The sequence below is a fragment of the Watersipora subatra genome, chromosome 4, assembly GCF_963576615.1.
Source record: "Watersipora subatra chromosome 4, tzWatSuba1.1, whole genome shotgun sequence".
Taxonomy (NCBI): Eukaryota; Metazoa; Bryozoa; class Gymnolaemata; order Cheilostomatida; family Watersiporidae; genus Watersipora; species Watersipora subatra.
The window spans coordinates 57,498,082-57,513,981 of NC_088711.1; the positions used below are offsets into that span (position 1 = coordinate 57,498,082).

Sequence of the window (15,900 nt, forward strand, 5' to 3'; positions counted from 1 at the left end):
AATGACTCAATAGTAAAAGTTTGTAACAAATGCGTTTGTCTACAATTTCATAAGCTGACTAGCCACCCTTCATTGACGCTTATGAAACAGACTCAACCTGTATTTATTACTAGTTCTCCTTGCTATGGCTTTTTTCTCAGGTACAGTGGTATCATTTAAAATGCGGTAAACACAAAATATATGTATATGTATATACATTACTGATATTCCATATTAATTAAATAAAATACATGTTGCATCATTGACCATGCTATAGAGGATATATACAAATGAATACTTTAGTACTCATGCGATAGCAGTAAAGTCTCTCTGCTATAGGAGGTCATAAAAGTAATCCAAGCCTTGACCTATTTCCCAAATAGAAATGCCAGTGCCAAGTGTAGATGCCAGTTTTATCCTCTCTTGGAGTGATAAAAGGGATGGGTAGAAAAGGTAGGCATTCTCATCGATCTTGTGGCTGCAAAGTGGATTGCAGCAAGTGGTAAATATGATAGAATAGTACACAGTAGTTAATATGATAGACTAGTATACAGTAGTAAATACGATAGACTAGTACACAGTAGTTAATATGATAGACTAGTATACAGTAGTAAATACGATAGACTAGTACACAGTAGTAAATATGACAGACTAGTACACAGTAGTAAATATAATAGACTAGTATACAGTAGTAAATATGATAGACTAGTATACAGTAGTAAATATGATAGACTAGTACACAGTAGTAAATATGATAGACTAGTACACAGTAGTAAATATGATAGACTAGTATACAGTAGTAAATATGATAGACTAGTACACAGTAGTAAATATGATAGACTAGTACACAGTAGAAAAGGCGAAATGAACTACTCACTCCCTAAAGATAAATGCATGCTCAGACTCCTTTGGCTGCCATGTCACTTGCGGCTTATCATGCTTGAGTATATAGATAAACCTAAATATCAAGACATCAGCAGTCAGTTTGAACTCCATACAAATTTAAAAACATGATGGAAATAAAGTGTGACGGTGAAATGTTGATTTTATATGTATAACTTCTCATTGTATCATTTGCAACTTCAGCCCTTTGACCAGAAACATATTTCAGTTGGCAATATAAACTTGAATGAGAGCGCTCCCAGAAAGTGACAGCAATGTATTTAAGACAAGTGCGCGCACATTGTTACTGTTTATTACATTTAGCTGTAGCAAATCAACCCAGTCCCTGCTTTTCATACAGACAGTTCACATGTACAGGTACTGTGATCTCGTGCTGAAAGCCACACAACCTTTGTGTGTTACTTACTCATGACCGATGACAGGCTGCGCTCCTGACTTCTCTCCAAACTTTATCCCATAAAAATTTAATCCAAGTAGGAGTTGTCCTCTCTCTTTAGTATTTGGATACGGAGAGAGTGTTGTAACAGATTGCTCAACCCAGCTAATAGGGCTAATAGGCCCAGCCATTCTCCTAAAGGTACACAAGGAAACAACGCTATCACCTATTATTGAAACTAGTGGGCACTGGGCCATTCCGTGGAATGGATTTCCAACACAACTTTTACAAAGACAACTGGGTTGGGTGCAGGTATGAAGAACTTGACTTCCAACAATAGACACCAACCTAACTCACAACCCTGCAGCTGAAAGTCAAGAATCCATGGATTGACCTACCTATCGTCATCTGGCATATTAAAAACAGCAGGTACATACAATTTTATTTGGAAGAGAATCCAAGCGTATACATAAAACGGCTGATATGATTAAATTTTGCATGAGCCAAGTTTTTATGAATGAAGACTGATTGCATTGACAGAAAGTAATGATTCAACATATTTGCCATACTAGAATTATTAACATAGACTTATCAATGTTAATAATGTAAATAGTGTGTAGCATTAGCACTTACGATTGAGAGTGATAGTCATAAGTCATGAGGCTAAAGTAGTCAATGGAATCCTTAAGCTGATCAAAGTGTTCTCTTGTGAAAGAGGGAGAGCTGAAAGAGAACCCAGTAGTCACACTTGCATTTTTCTCTAGATAAAACATAATTTGCTGCAAATTTTAAAATGACTCGGAGAGCCAAGTTCTGGTGTACCCATCATTCAGACAGGAAACTGACAGTGAATAATACCAAGGATAGACGACTCATAACATAACTGGTAATACTGCAAACATCACTTGCTTTTATTAATACACATAACAGCCTTCTACTGGCCTGAGTGATATTTATATGTGGAACATCAAAGTTGTAGATATCTCGAGGAAACTTTTAGATGGGTATGATCTGTTGTTATGTTTCCAATAGCGACGCTGAAAGGATGCAGTGATGGTCTGTTAAGAGATGAGCCTCAATACCCGCCTACCCTATCAGAGGCTTTATAGAAATACTGCTCTTGCCAAGGTTAAAAAATAGCCTGATTTTATATCGTTCAAATTTTATTTTATGATGTTTTAAAGGAAGTTACTATTGCAATTATATGTTAGCTGATTGCATAATAATCAGTGAAATCACACACTGGAGATCATTTTTGATAATTTTTTTCTATTTTCATAAGATATAAAAAGCACTACTGCAATGATGGTTTTTTTGTGAAAAACTAAAAAACACGCGGGAATAACGAAACATGAGTGATGCAAAATACTACAAGAAAATGCCACACGCTGGACCAAAGGCTGTTACCAAACGCATCAGTTCCTGTAACTATGAAAAACATCAGTAAGTACAGTCACCCACAGTCAGTTTACTCGCTTTTCAGTATATAAAATGTCAAATAAGAAATGTTCTTTAAATGTTTCCAAAAATGAACTGAACATATGCTGAGGTGGGTCCATTCAATAAATAATGTACAATCAAAAGCTTAAAGAATAGAGAGAGCATAATATTATTATGCTTTATTATTTATCTTGAGGTGTTGACTGATGTTCTAAAAAAAGAATCAAGGAGATTGACCAACCAGAAGCTGAGATATAGCCAGCCAAGCACAGGTCTACCAAAAAACAAGTGTTTTGGTAATCATCAATATATGATGTATGAAATCGACTTGTGTGCCATTGGACAATTAAGCCAACTAATGCGCTCTCCTATAACAATCACGGCGTTTTAATTGGTTTAATCACTGGAAGTATAGAACAATCCAATTGGGCCTAACAATCATTGCTCTGATAATTCTGAACCAGTCCCTCTGACATGTAGATTAGTTTTAGCATGAAATAATTACACGCGTCTATTATGTCGCAACATTTCGCTATCTTGCTAGTTCAGCTCAGTTTTGTTGTTCTCCCACTTAGCTTCTCTATTCAGACTCATCTTTAGCGCTGTTCAGATTTTTTTATCTATAGCTAATAAATGGAATCAACTAAATCAATCATCAATCTCGGTTATCATTTATAACTTTCTACAAATTATATTAGTTACATCATTTATTCTATACGCAGTTGTATTATTATTTCGTATAATATGCATTATGATTATTATATTAATCATAAAAATAATCATAGACAAGATAATAGATAAATAGAAAAATCAAATCACAAATATAAAAAGTTATCGCTTTTTTTTCTCACAGCAAGAGCAGCACGGTCAAGTTATTCTTTTTAAAATTATGGCTGTAGTGAACTTACAGTCTGTTAATAGTGATGATAATCATAAAAATCAACTGAATGCTGCAGTAGGTACACAGTAGAAAAATGATGAATGAACAAAAACTCACATTCCCATTTCTTATTCTAAACAAACTGCAAATCGCGGATGTCGCATATAGACTATACACGCGCCATTCGTTGAACAGAGGATCTTCGGAGCATATTCGTGGAGATCGAGTTAAAATTTGAAGCACAATAGTCAAAATCTGCTCTTCTGTTTTGGAAAATCATGGCAAGGGGTTGTGGGCAAATGCCTTTACCACACAATGTTTGCTTGATTTTCTTGAGAAACCAGAGCTAGTCTGTAAATTATTTACTATCGCGAGAAGCGTTTCACATCTCGTAGCCTAAAACCATCATTATACGTAACGGCGGTAAGGGTGCGCAACTCCGGCACATGACCAATAAATCGATTTCATACGTCACAATTTTCGGGATTCGTTACTAGGTAGAACTGTGTTTGGCTGGCTATATCTCAGCTTCTAGTGGGTCAATCTCCTTGATTCTTTTTTAAAAACATCAGTCAACACCTCAAGATAACTAATAAAACATAATAATATTATGCCTTCTTTATTCTTTAAAAGATTTTACCAACCACAAAGATGTGAAAACAAATGTTCTTCATGAAAGCATAACTGCAACGAACAGCTTTCATTAATTTTTCATAGGTAAATCAGACACACTGATTCTGATTTTGTACTCAAAATAAAGATTGGTCCACTAACTTTCGAAGTCATTTTTGTTTTGTAAGGCTTTTTTATAACGATTCAATATCGGTGTCGCAAACGACACAATCGACACAACAAGCTCCGCCCATAAATATGTGATGTAACCTAGCTTTTTAGAGACGAAAGTTGGGGATGTTTAGTCCGATCTAGAATTATAGAGATTGGTGTCTTAAAACCCATTATTTTCTAAATTCATCCTTCAAAATAATCTCAGTCTTTTCTGAAAGTTAAATAAGCTATGTAGGACTGCTCATAGCTTGTTACAGGATGTTTAATAGGCTGACCGCCGAGAAAACTGAGCTCAAAAAGGGCGATTTTATCACAAACTATAGTTGTTATGGCACTTTTTTGAGCTCATATTCCTCGGCGTTCAGTATATTAAACACCCTGTAACAAGCTACAAGCAATATTAAATAGCTTATCTACCTTTCAAAAAAGACTGAGATTATTTTGAAGGCTGAATTTAGAGAATAATGGGTTTTAAAACACCAATCTCTATAATTCTAGATCGGACTAAACATCCCCAACTTACGTCCCTAAAAAGCTAGGCTACGTCACATATTTATGGGCGGGGCTTGTTGCGTCGATTGTGTCACCGATATTGAATCACTGTTAAAAAGCCTTCAAAAACAAAAATGACTTTGAAAGTTAGTGAACCAGTCTTTATTTTGAGTACCACATCGGAATCAGCATGTCTGATTTACCTATAAAAAAACAACGAAAGCTGTTCGTGGCAGTTATGCTTTAAAAACGGAAACTGAACGAAAACGGATAATACCAAAAATCGGCATAGTTTTAGCCCTCAAACACGAAAGGTACGTATGTGAATAAAGGCCTCAGACAATAAATAGCGCAAGTTCTTACTTTGCATCTGAAGAAATTTGTAGGGGTGGTACTACTAGAACTATGATCTTTTTAGCCTGGTGCAGCATAGATGCCAAGTCTATAAGGAAATGGATGGCATCTGACTGAATCATTGCGGGCATTTGACTCCATATTTCAATCGTAACTCCACCAAAGCCATGCTTCTGTCAAACATAGAAGAAATGATGGGGATGTGAAAACGGTCTAACACAAATGGACTTAGATTGGCAACAACAAAATGGTACAAGAATGAAGAACCAACTCTGTGAAATGGACATAAATTGAATGGCTAAAACACCCATACAGAAATTTTTTGTGCATTTTTCTACATTCTGTGGTTTTTGAAAAGGCTTTAACAACTCCTACAGGATCACCTTAGTGATATAAGTATGCATAAGACACAAATCATTCAAATTATTCAGCATGTTCAATTTTTGTGAGTTATGCTCACATTTGACTGATCTACTGTGGGTTGTACTTGTGGAGACTAAAACCAAGGTATGATGATGTATGATAGCATTAGATATGTTGGGATTTTTCATAACTCATAAAGTTAATGTTATATTGAAGCATTATTAATTTATTGAACAATGTGATGGCAACTTCATACATCACAGGAAACCAGAAACCACATGAAAGCATCAACACTGAATTTTGTGAACACATTTGATTAATCCACCCGAAACTAAACTGTAAAGACAAGGCAAAATACAGAACAACAAAGCAAAGTATATTTTTGTTGATAGTAATCAACAGAAGTTACAGCCAAAGCAGTTTTAAAATGACGCAGGAAAACACAAATCCAAAATAACAAGCAGAACTGTTCCATGAATAGGCCTGTGCCTGTAGAAAACATGAAAACAGTGTTCAGATGTTGATAGCCTAAAGTTTAGAATGAATTTATTAAACATTTAATAGGTTAATTTATTGAACAATCTATTGCACTTGTGGATACTTCAAAAGATATCTTACTTTGATAAAGGATGTGATAGTCTTGGCACATTTTCCCATGTTGGCTTCACTGGAAAACATCTTCTGATAGTCAGGAATGCTCCACTTGTCAAACAATACCCTGGGAACTGAAAGAACAACACCCTGGGAGCTGAAAGAACAACACTTTGGGAACTAAAAAAACAACACCCTGGGAACTGAAACAACAACACCCTGGGAACTGAAACAACAACACCCTGGGAGCTGAAAAAACAACACTCTGGGAACTGAAAAAACAAAACCGCGGGAACTGAAACAACAACACCCTAAGAACTGACACAACATCTTGGCAACTGAAACAATGTTCGACACTCTGGGAACTGAAACAACAACACCCTGGGAAATGAAACAACAACACCCCAGGAGCTGAAACAACAACACCCTGGGAACTGAAACAACAACACCCTGGGAACTGAAACAACAACACCCTGGCAACTGAAACAACAACACCCTGAGAACTGAAACAACAACACGCTGAGAACTGAAACAACAACACCCTGGCAACTGAAACAACAACACCCTGAGAACTGAAACAACAACACCCTGGGAACTGAAACAACAACACGCTGGGAACTGAAACAACAACACCCTGGGAACTGAAACAACAACACCCTGGCAACTGAAACAACAACACCCTGAGAACTGAAACAACAACACGCTGAGAACTGAAACAACAACACCCTGGCAACTGAAACAACAACACCCTGAGAACTGAAACAACAACACGCTGAGAACTGAAACAACAACACGCTGGGAACTGAAACAACAACACCCTGGCAACTGAAACAACAACACCCTGAGAACTGAAACAACAACACCCTGAGAACTGAAACAACAACACCCTGGGAACTGAAACAACAACACGCTGAGAACTGACAAACAAAACCACGGGAACTGAAACCACAACACCCTAAGAGCTGAAACAACAACACCCTGAAAACTGAAACAACAGCACCATGGAAACTGAAACAACAACCTCCTGGGAACTGAAACAGCAATGTAAACAGCCTTTGTATTACTGCATTGTTAGCTATTGGACAGCCAATGTAGCACAACAATAACTTAAAAGGGTTAATTCATAGGAAACATTGGGAAGGCTATAATAGAGAGCCAAATAAATGTAGAACAACCTTATGAATGAGGAGTGAAAATGGACATTGCTATGTTAGAACAGGTGGGCCAATCAAAAAACACTCTAGAACTAGAGTGCACACACAGGATACCATTACTCTGATATACGATTATTTCACCATACGAAGTGGAACATGAGAATTTTTTCACCTCACTATACGAATTTTATTTCACCCTACGAACTCAACAAAATTTTTGCCTGAGTTCAAATTTGGCAGTACAGCTTTTTACGTACGTCAAAATAACAAAGGCGCCGAAACGCTGTTCGCCGGAAACATTTTCACAACGCCTGAAAGAGAGATGATGACTGATTTTTCTTTATCCAGCAATTAATGTTTGTAAAACGGTAATGGTTTCCCTTCAAACCAGTAGCAAAGTTGGAGTTGCGATTCTTCACACAGAAGGTATAGTGGTCACACAACTTCCATTAACATGCTAACAAAAATCCACTTCATTACGAAAACAATGTTGTTCGGTTTTCTAGCCGAATTAGGTTTAAAATGTTTTAAACAGGTCCGCTAAAAGCTAGAGTGAAAACGGAGACAGAAACTGATTAGTGATAAAATTTTAGTGATAAAATAGTGAAATTTAGTAAAATAGTTAAAAATACATATTAAAACTTTAAAATTTAAGTGTGTGTGTGTTTAGTAAGCTAAACTTATTTGAAGAAAATTCAAAGTTTTTGCCATACGTATGTCTATCTTGAAGGTATGAATTTTCTATGGTAGATTGTAGCATAGAAAGAAGCAAGAACATTATGTAACATCACATTGTATTGCAGATCATAAGCAATAAACTCACTAAATATAATAAAGTTACGGTAGGTAACTATAGTTACTAAGGTTAACATACTAATTTGTTACGAACTTTTAATATGTACAGCACTTACATAAAACTTTAGGACGATTTTTACCAGGGCATGTTTGCATTATATAATTTCTATGGTTTATATACCTTACATACGATTTCTTCATCATGCGATGCCATCTCTGAAGCGGATCAGAAACGTATCCTGAGGATGCACTGTACAAAGATTTTTAGTTTGCAATGCAGTTTTTTGACGACTGAGCTATTTTCATTTGCAAACATAATTGAAAAAGATTGTAAAAGCAACTACGCTATTGCTAAAAAAAACAAGCAAGGACTTATTGACCAACAATGCCTGACATTTAGAAAACGAATAGCTTTCTGTCACACACAGCTCATCTAAAATTTACTCTTAGTTTTTGCCATGTAGTACTTTTTTAATTACCCATATTTCTTGGGAACTTTTTGGTTGGTGCAGCCTCATAATGACAGTACTAGCCAATGTGTAAACCACAGGCCAGCTACTACAATACTAACAGAGATATCACACTGAAAGATTGGCACATGTTGCCTAATGATGCAGGCATAGAAATCCAGCAATGATAGAACACTTAGCTTGGAGAGACAAGCGGTAAACAAGATTTACCTATAGAGTTGTCTTTCCCTCGAAGGACTTCCTTTACCCATCCACGGTCGATATCATGCCCTCCGTTCATCACAAACTCACTGCTTCCCTTAGGTGAGACTTGCAGCCAGACTGGAGAAACTAGTGTGAATTTTTTGTGAAACTTTTTCGCTATATCATAGCCTTTAGAGTTCCACTGAAAATAAACAGTTGAATAAATGCGGGTGAAAAGGTTTAAACACCTAGTAAAGCATATAAAAGAAAGACGACGACTCCAAAGATATAAAAGCTGACTAACAAATGTATTGTTAAAAGGTATTTTCTATATGATTCGCTGACTGGTAATTCTAAAACATTCTCAAAACTTCCTCCCTTCAACTTAAGACCACACTGAGGTCTCGATTGCTGGGTTGTCTTAGTAAGCTGTCATACAGAAGGCTATCTGTCAGTACACATGTTTACATATTAGATGATTGCAACATTCAATTTTTGTAATCAAATATCATGAAAAAATTACAAAAGACACAAGAAAACTGCAATGATACATTGGCTCATCTATCTTAGGCACAATATTCTTCATAGAGTAGCGACATCTTCTCTTTGAAATGGTCACATGGTATTGTAAATACTTGAGAAATGTCGAATCAAAAAAACCTTATCACATTCTCCTATTAGCAAATTGGTCATGACAAATAGCAGGGAGATTGTAGCCAATATCTGCATTCTTTACTAAAATAAGAGCCATGTTTGTCAGTATATTCGAAGCCACGGTTAGAGCACTAGAGAAAATGCATCGCACACGAGTTGAACTCGAATAGTCGGCTTGGTGGACCACTGTGCTAGCCACTGCACCACCCGTCCACCTCACCATATTTTAGAATGATTATGCACATAATTATCGCACATCTGACGATCTCTTTTGACGGATGGGACAGCCGGCGTACTAGATCTTATAATAGATGACTTAAAAACTGCAAAATGGCTTAACAGAATGATACTGTGAGTTTGAGCTTTACCAACAACCAGCAAGTTTTTATTGTGGGGACAACCAGCACTGACCACACATGAAACCTACTGCTATCATGAAACCTAGTACACATTGAACGCCATTCGAAAACGGTACTAACCAGAAATAGAAGAAATATTGGTGTAATTCTAACTTATTGTACAATGAAACTAGAATATTAAATTTGGTGAGACCTTCTCCCCTCCCCATGACCAATATGAACTTTGAATAAAAATGTATTTGCTAAACGAATGTGGGATTAAATTTTTTGAACACTGTTAAATATATCTATATACCTGGTTGATATTTTAGCAATTCAATTTTCTTAGTTTTTAAAGCCTACCAAAACTCATCAGATAATAAAAATGATGCAAAAGCAGAATGCTATTCATAAAGCGGTCTAACTAAAAAATTAGTATCCACAACGGCAATGCAAATGTACCTGAAAGAGTATCGGTGCCGTTATATCCCACAGCTAGGTATACTGTATGATATCTATATCCTATATTTGTGTACTCTTACAATCTTGATGCAGCTGGTTGTTCAAAAGTCTAAGCAGCCCACGACACAACGTAAAAGTAAACTACCAGACTATATTAGTTTTAAGACTACATCGTTGCGAGAATCCTGTACTCATGTGAGTGAGTCTGACATATTACAGGGGTAAAACAAAAAAGGGTCATGATGGCCTCATGTGTGAATTAGACTTAATACAAACAGCACTTATAGTACATCCAAGTGGCTACTACCCAACCCAGACTATAACACTGACTGGAGTGACGTAGGCTAAAACTGGTCCAGAAAACTCTCTTGTCTCAATGGCAGCACTGTGAACACTGTGCTCCTTCACGATATCAGCCGCAGTGACCTCTGATTGCACAAGTCCTCGAGCTTTGACATTGGCAGTGACATTAGTCTGGTCATTAGGAGACACGGTGACCTCTTCTGTGACCTACAATAAAAGTGTTTATATTGACAAAGTTACAACCTGTACAAAAAACTAAAAGAAACTGTTACGAACATTAGAAAAAGTTTGTGAAAATTTACATCTTCAAAGAATAAAATTCTTTTTGCATATTTTGGCTATTGTACTAATCAACCAATATCTTACTTGTGTTTTAAATGATATATATTCTAGTAATCAGCAAATGCTCTTACTTAATCATGAAGTTAAATGAAACAAACATTTTGTTGGAGTTTTACACAAGATACAACATTCTGTGACTAATAGAGACACCCTGAAACTGGTACAGACATCCTGAGACTGGTAAAGACACCCTGAGACTAATACAGCCACCCTGAGACTGGTACAGACACCCTGAGACTGATACAGACATCCTGAGACTGGTAAAGACATCCTGAGACTGGTACAGACACCCTGAGACTCCTAAAGACACCCTGAGACTGGTAAAGACACCCTGAGACTGCTACAGCCACCCTGAGACTGGTACAGCCACCCTGAGACTGGTACAGACACCCTGAGACTGGTACAGACACCCTGAGACTGCTACAGACACCCTGAGACTGGTAAAGACACCCTGAGACTGCTACAGACACACTGAGACTGGTACAGCCACCCTGAGACTGGTACAGACACCCTGAGGTACAGACACCCTGAGGTACAGACACCCTAAGACTGGTACAGACACCCTGAGATACAGACGCCCTGAGACTGGTACAAAAACCCTAAGACTGATACAAACACCATGAGACCAAATTAAACATCCATATACTGGTACAGAAACTCTTAGACTTGTTTTTGCACAGAGATGGGATGGGTTCAAACAGCGTGGAGCTGAGTTAGGCATGCTAGGACTACTTGAACATCTGTAGACCAGTTTCAATAAAAATACAGGTATCATTCATAAAAGAGATACTGAGGCAGATTTCTGTGTATTCAGTAGTGCATAGTAATTTTACTTGCAACTTCACAATTCTCGGTAATTCAGTTTTTAAAATAAAATTCAAACTTCTCTAATACGAAGTAAAGAGGCATATAAGAACCCTGATTCATTCTATAAAATAGTTTGCGCAAACTGAATATTATGTTATCATGTATTTAATATTAACGATAAAATTACAGTTGAAACAAAATCCTCAGATCACATTAAAAGCCAAAAGATAAAAAAAAACAGATGTGTAAAAATAGCTCCGGTTTGCATATCTGCATTGACCTTATTAAACTGTGCAGGACTCTCCATGTTTAAATTTTTTTTGAAGGAAAAGAGATGTATGCAAATATGCAACAATGAAGGCAGGCATCACAAACAACATTAGGCTGCACGTTTTAGCTTTCATCGATATTATGCCTGATTACATGTAGCAAGTACTGTGGAAGCAAGTCTCAGCAAGTAGACAAATAACAACCAGTACTCGTGTCAAAGATGTAACACAAACAACACAAATGTTTACCTTCTCAATTTTCTCTTTCTTTTTAGGCTTTTTTTCTTTTTTATCACTCCTGGACAGAGTACCTTGACAGACATATAGGAGAGCAAAAGTGGTCAAAATCACGATAAATCGCATTGCACCACCCGCTACCTTAAACAGAGATAAATAATGCAAATGTGAGTATACCGATGATAAGGTCTTTCATTTATTTTTCTAAAAACGGTACAACCGGCTCTGAGCTTGAATAATTGCCATATATAAAAACCACCACTCCAGTACAGCTGGGTTACAACGTTAGTCCTTGTTCTTACTTATGGCCTGCATTTTCCTTGAGGTGATTTAGCCACGCAAATGCCTTGCGTGAATATAGTTGTAGATAACAGTTTGTATATAAATTGATACTTTTATGCAAATTATGTAAAGGAAAATAAGATTTATTTTAGTTTTACAAAACCATCCATAAAAAAGACTATTACTTTTACTGTTTGACTGAAAAGCAGGCCTCCATTTGTTATCTAAAGTACAGACTAGTAAAAAGGATGACAGTGTAAAACTATAGCTTTTAGATATATGAGTAAAATTGTTTTGCTTTTTTGTAGAGCTCTGAGTAAAAACAAACTATGCGAACCCTATCTTATTATTGCACATGCTTTAATTGTTGAGACGCACTGTAGCTATAACTCCTATCATACTATTTTGGAGTTGTCGGCCCTAAATGCACAAAGGACAACTTAAAAAAACGTTTCCTTCTGTCCAGACTGTTTATTCATACACTTCAGGGGCGGATCTACTGTGGTGCATATGGTGCAAATGCACCACCCTAAATATGGCAAAGAAATAAAAAAAATATTTAAAATCCATCAAGAATTGAGTGAATTACTTTCATTTCACTGAGAACTTTCTTTGGGAGGAAATGAACAAAAACGGCCTTGCAGGGCTCATTACAACGATCAAGTTTTAATAACCTTGACCTGAATTTGTTTTGCTTATAAACAAATGAGAGTGTCCCACTCGACATCCCCAATTGAGCCACAACCTTTTTGAAAGAAGTACTACAAGCAATTTTAAAAGCAAAATATTCCGGAAGAAAGGTCAAAAACGAATTTTAAATCATTTCTTTTAACAAGAAAAGAAGAATTCCCAAAAGTATGCCCTACTATGTCTGTTTTATAAAAGCATCATTGTCTAGCTAATACTACAAAACATTTTTCATGGCATTTTGAAGAAATGATGGCTTATTTGTGCAAAGCCAAACGGCTGTTGAGGTTTTAAGAGTATAATAAACATAAAACACCAATTTAATTAACCACATCAAATGTCAATTTTCACCTCTAAACTTGTAGTTTGCTGCAAACAAATGATTACACTTTTTTTGACTCAAACACACCTCTCCTTCATTCTAAGATGACTAAATTCCAAAAGGTTCCGCTGGCGGCCCATGCAAAGGGGTGGCGCTGCGCACCCCCTCTCACCCTAGATATATTACACAAATTTGGCACCACACACTTTTTTTCCTAGATCCGCCCCTGCACTTGAATATTATTGGTTAATCATCCTGCTGTTAATTGGTACATCATTTGAGCTGTTTGTATTCACTTATGTGTTCAATTATCTTACAACACTAAAATTAGCAGGCAGTACCTAATTGTTCTTACATCATCATTTACCAAAAGACCAGCAGCTCAATAAATACCTCAAGTAATAGTGCAACATTTGAAAGTCTGCTTGCTGTAAAACACTTGGGCTATTCAAATTGAAAATTATTTTTGTCATAACATACAATTGAAGATGCGAGGAATGCTGTCATGGCAGATGACATAGGACTTCAGTCACAGAATGTATAACATGTACACTAAATGCCCCTGACAAGGTGATGAGCCTTTGCACAATCTTCTCAGAAACAATAAAAATATTATGTGCGGAAATTTTTAAAATTTAAAAATAAAGAATACTCAGTGCTTATCATTTGCTTTAGAGACTTTTAGAGGACAACTCACGACCAAATATAAGATTCAGATAGTGATCAGTGTATGCAAAAACATTTTCAAGACATGATATTCTTTACAAGGAAGAGTCTGACAATGTAGTGCAGCGTACCTCAACAGAAATGACTATTCAAAGAGTTTTTAGGCTAGCCGAGGATCTATACCCAGTCTTACTGAAGTACAGAATTAGGTCAATCACTGGTATAACCATACCACCAGAAAAAATGTTTGGTTAGGCGACTAGATCAATACTACAAAAAAAAAATTAATGCTCAAAAAGTGTTGAGTGAGGTGGCCAATCACAAGGCACTACTACCAATCACCAATACTCCTAAAGGATTATAGAGAAACTATAGGCTTGTTTTTATTTTGTCTCAGATTTTTTTACTTAGACATTCTTAGTCATTTATCTAATGACCATGCAGACCAGTCTGCATTGATGGCTTAGCAGGGAGTACAACTCGAGGGAAGCGGCTTTAATTTCCTTTTTTAGAAATCAAAATCTAATCTGTTTTTTGCAAGCTAAGTGCTTTGGATTATGACTGCTCTTATTTGATTTTAAATGGCAGAACTAACAGGGTCGAAAGGCAAAATAGAGTATATTCGAAACCACTCAAAATACAACCTGATGAAGCAAATCGAAATGAAAAGCTTTCAGGCCATGTTCTAATATTACAACGGTGAAATTGTTTACGTTTATTTTGACTACCCTATTGTGAAGGGACATACTTCTAAACTCAGCCCAATTGGAAATCTAGGCAGTTTATTTATTGTCACCAACTCTAGGAGCGTTTGCAATAATAATTGGTTGTGGCAATCACAAGATTCATATATTTGTACACAAATATATTAAAGTCGTGGCACAAGTGTAAGCCACAAGCATTGCTACTCTAAACTCAATGGTCCATGTGTACTCCTTTTATATTCTTAGCTCTGTGGTAGACTCTGCCCTTCTTCAAGTTCAGCTGCTCGTGTGTACGTAATAGCCATGCCGGCTTTATCCGTGACGGCTTTATGAACTGGAACTGCAGAATGGGGTCAGCTGAGAGCCTGTAATCTGATTATCTTGGCCCCCTTTCCCCAAAAGCCAAAATTTTTGGCACCGCATAATCCTGAATCTGTTGGAGCAGACTTCTGGTGTGTGGGCTTGTCCTGGAGGTGGTGTGTGGAATAGGCCAGCTTTGCCGCTTTGAAGACAGACTCCAAACAGCCGCAAGAGCAGTCTATTTGACATTGGTAACCGATCACACTCCTGGCAATCCAGCCTGATGTTGCTCACTCAGGCTTTGTCTGTGCTTCCTCAGCTGGACTAGGGTCTAAGCATCTGGCCTTCAGCTTCTCTAAGGTTACATAGTAGTTCTGGGTTGCTATGACAAAAAACTTCCATGTCTCATCCTTGTCCCGCGAGGATATGACAGGAAATACTTGTGCCACCTCCTCATTGTGGTTGAATATGGGTAGAAATCGCTGCGTCACCTCCTCGTTCTGAGTGGGTATGGCAGAGAATCTCCGTGTCACCTCCCCGTCCCTTCTTGAGACTTGTTTTGCAAATGTTCAGTCAGCGTCTGGACTCCTGTCATCCGGCCAGTGGGCCTGAACACTTTTTGTTAAAGCTTGAACGGTTGGGGGGCCTTGGTTCAACCAGTAGTCAGCACTCCTGTTGCGACCCTTGACAGGGCAGTTTCTCCAAACGTGTCCCTGACCTCCTACAGCCCCCACACTGAAAGGGTTAAGCCAGCAAAGTCT

At 37.2% G+C, this 15,900-nt stretch overlaps 1 protein-coding gene across 1 annotated transcript; it reads right to left on the minus strand.

Moving 5' to 3' along the window:
* Positions 1 to 312: 312 nt before the first annotated feature.
* Positions 313 to 12,323, minus strand: LOC137392841 (chitinase domain-containing protein 1-like). The gene is made up of 9 exons (XM_068079177.1): positions 12,191 to 12,323; positions 10,551 to 10,730; positions 8,794 to 8,968; positions 6,192 to 6,298; positions 5,220 to 5,383; positions 1,892 to 1,981; positions 1,289 to 1,453; positions 857 to 937; positions 313 to 457 (listed from the first exon to the last, which is right to left on the minus strand). The coding sequence occupies exons 1-9, from the start codon at positions 12,302 to 12,304 to the stop codon at positions 313 to 315; spliced, it is 1,221 nt and encodes a 406-aa protein (XP_067935278.1). The 5' UTR covers positions 12,305 to 12,323.
* Positions 12,324 to 15,900: the final 3,577 nt, after the last annotated feature.

Coding starts and splice junctions, on each gene's coding strand:
- LOC137392841 (XM_068079177.1), bottom strand. CDS start 12,304: ATGCGATTTATCGTGATTTTGACCACTTTTGCTCTCCTATATGTCTGT. Junction 5,384..6,191: donor CTATCACATCCTTTATCAAA/GTAAGATATCTT, acceptor TATGTTTGACAG/AAGCATGGCTTTGGTGGAGT. Junction 1,982..5,219: donor CAAATTTCTTCAGATGCAAA/GTAAGAACTTGC, acceptor GTTCTCTTTCAG/CTCTCCCTCTTTCACAAGAG.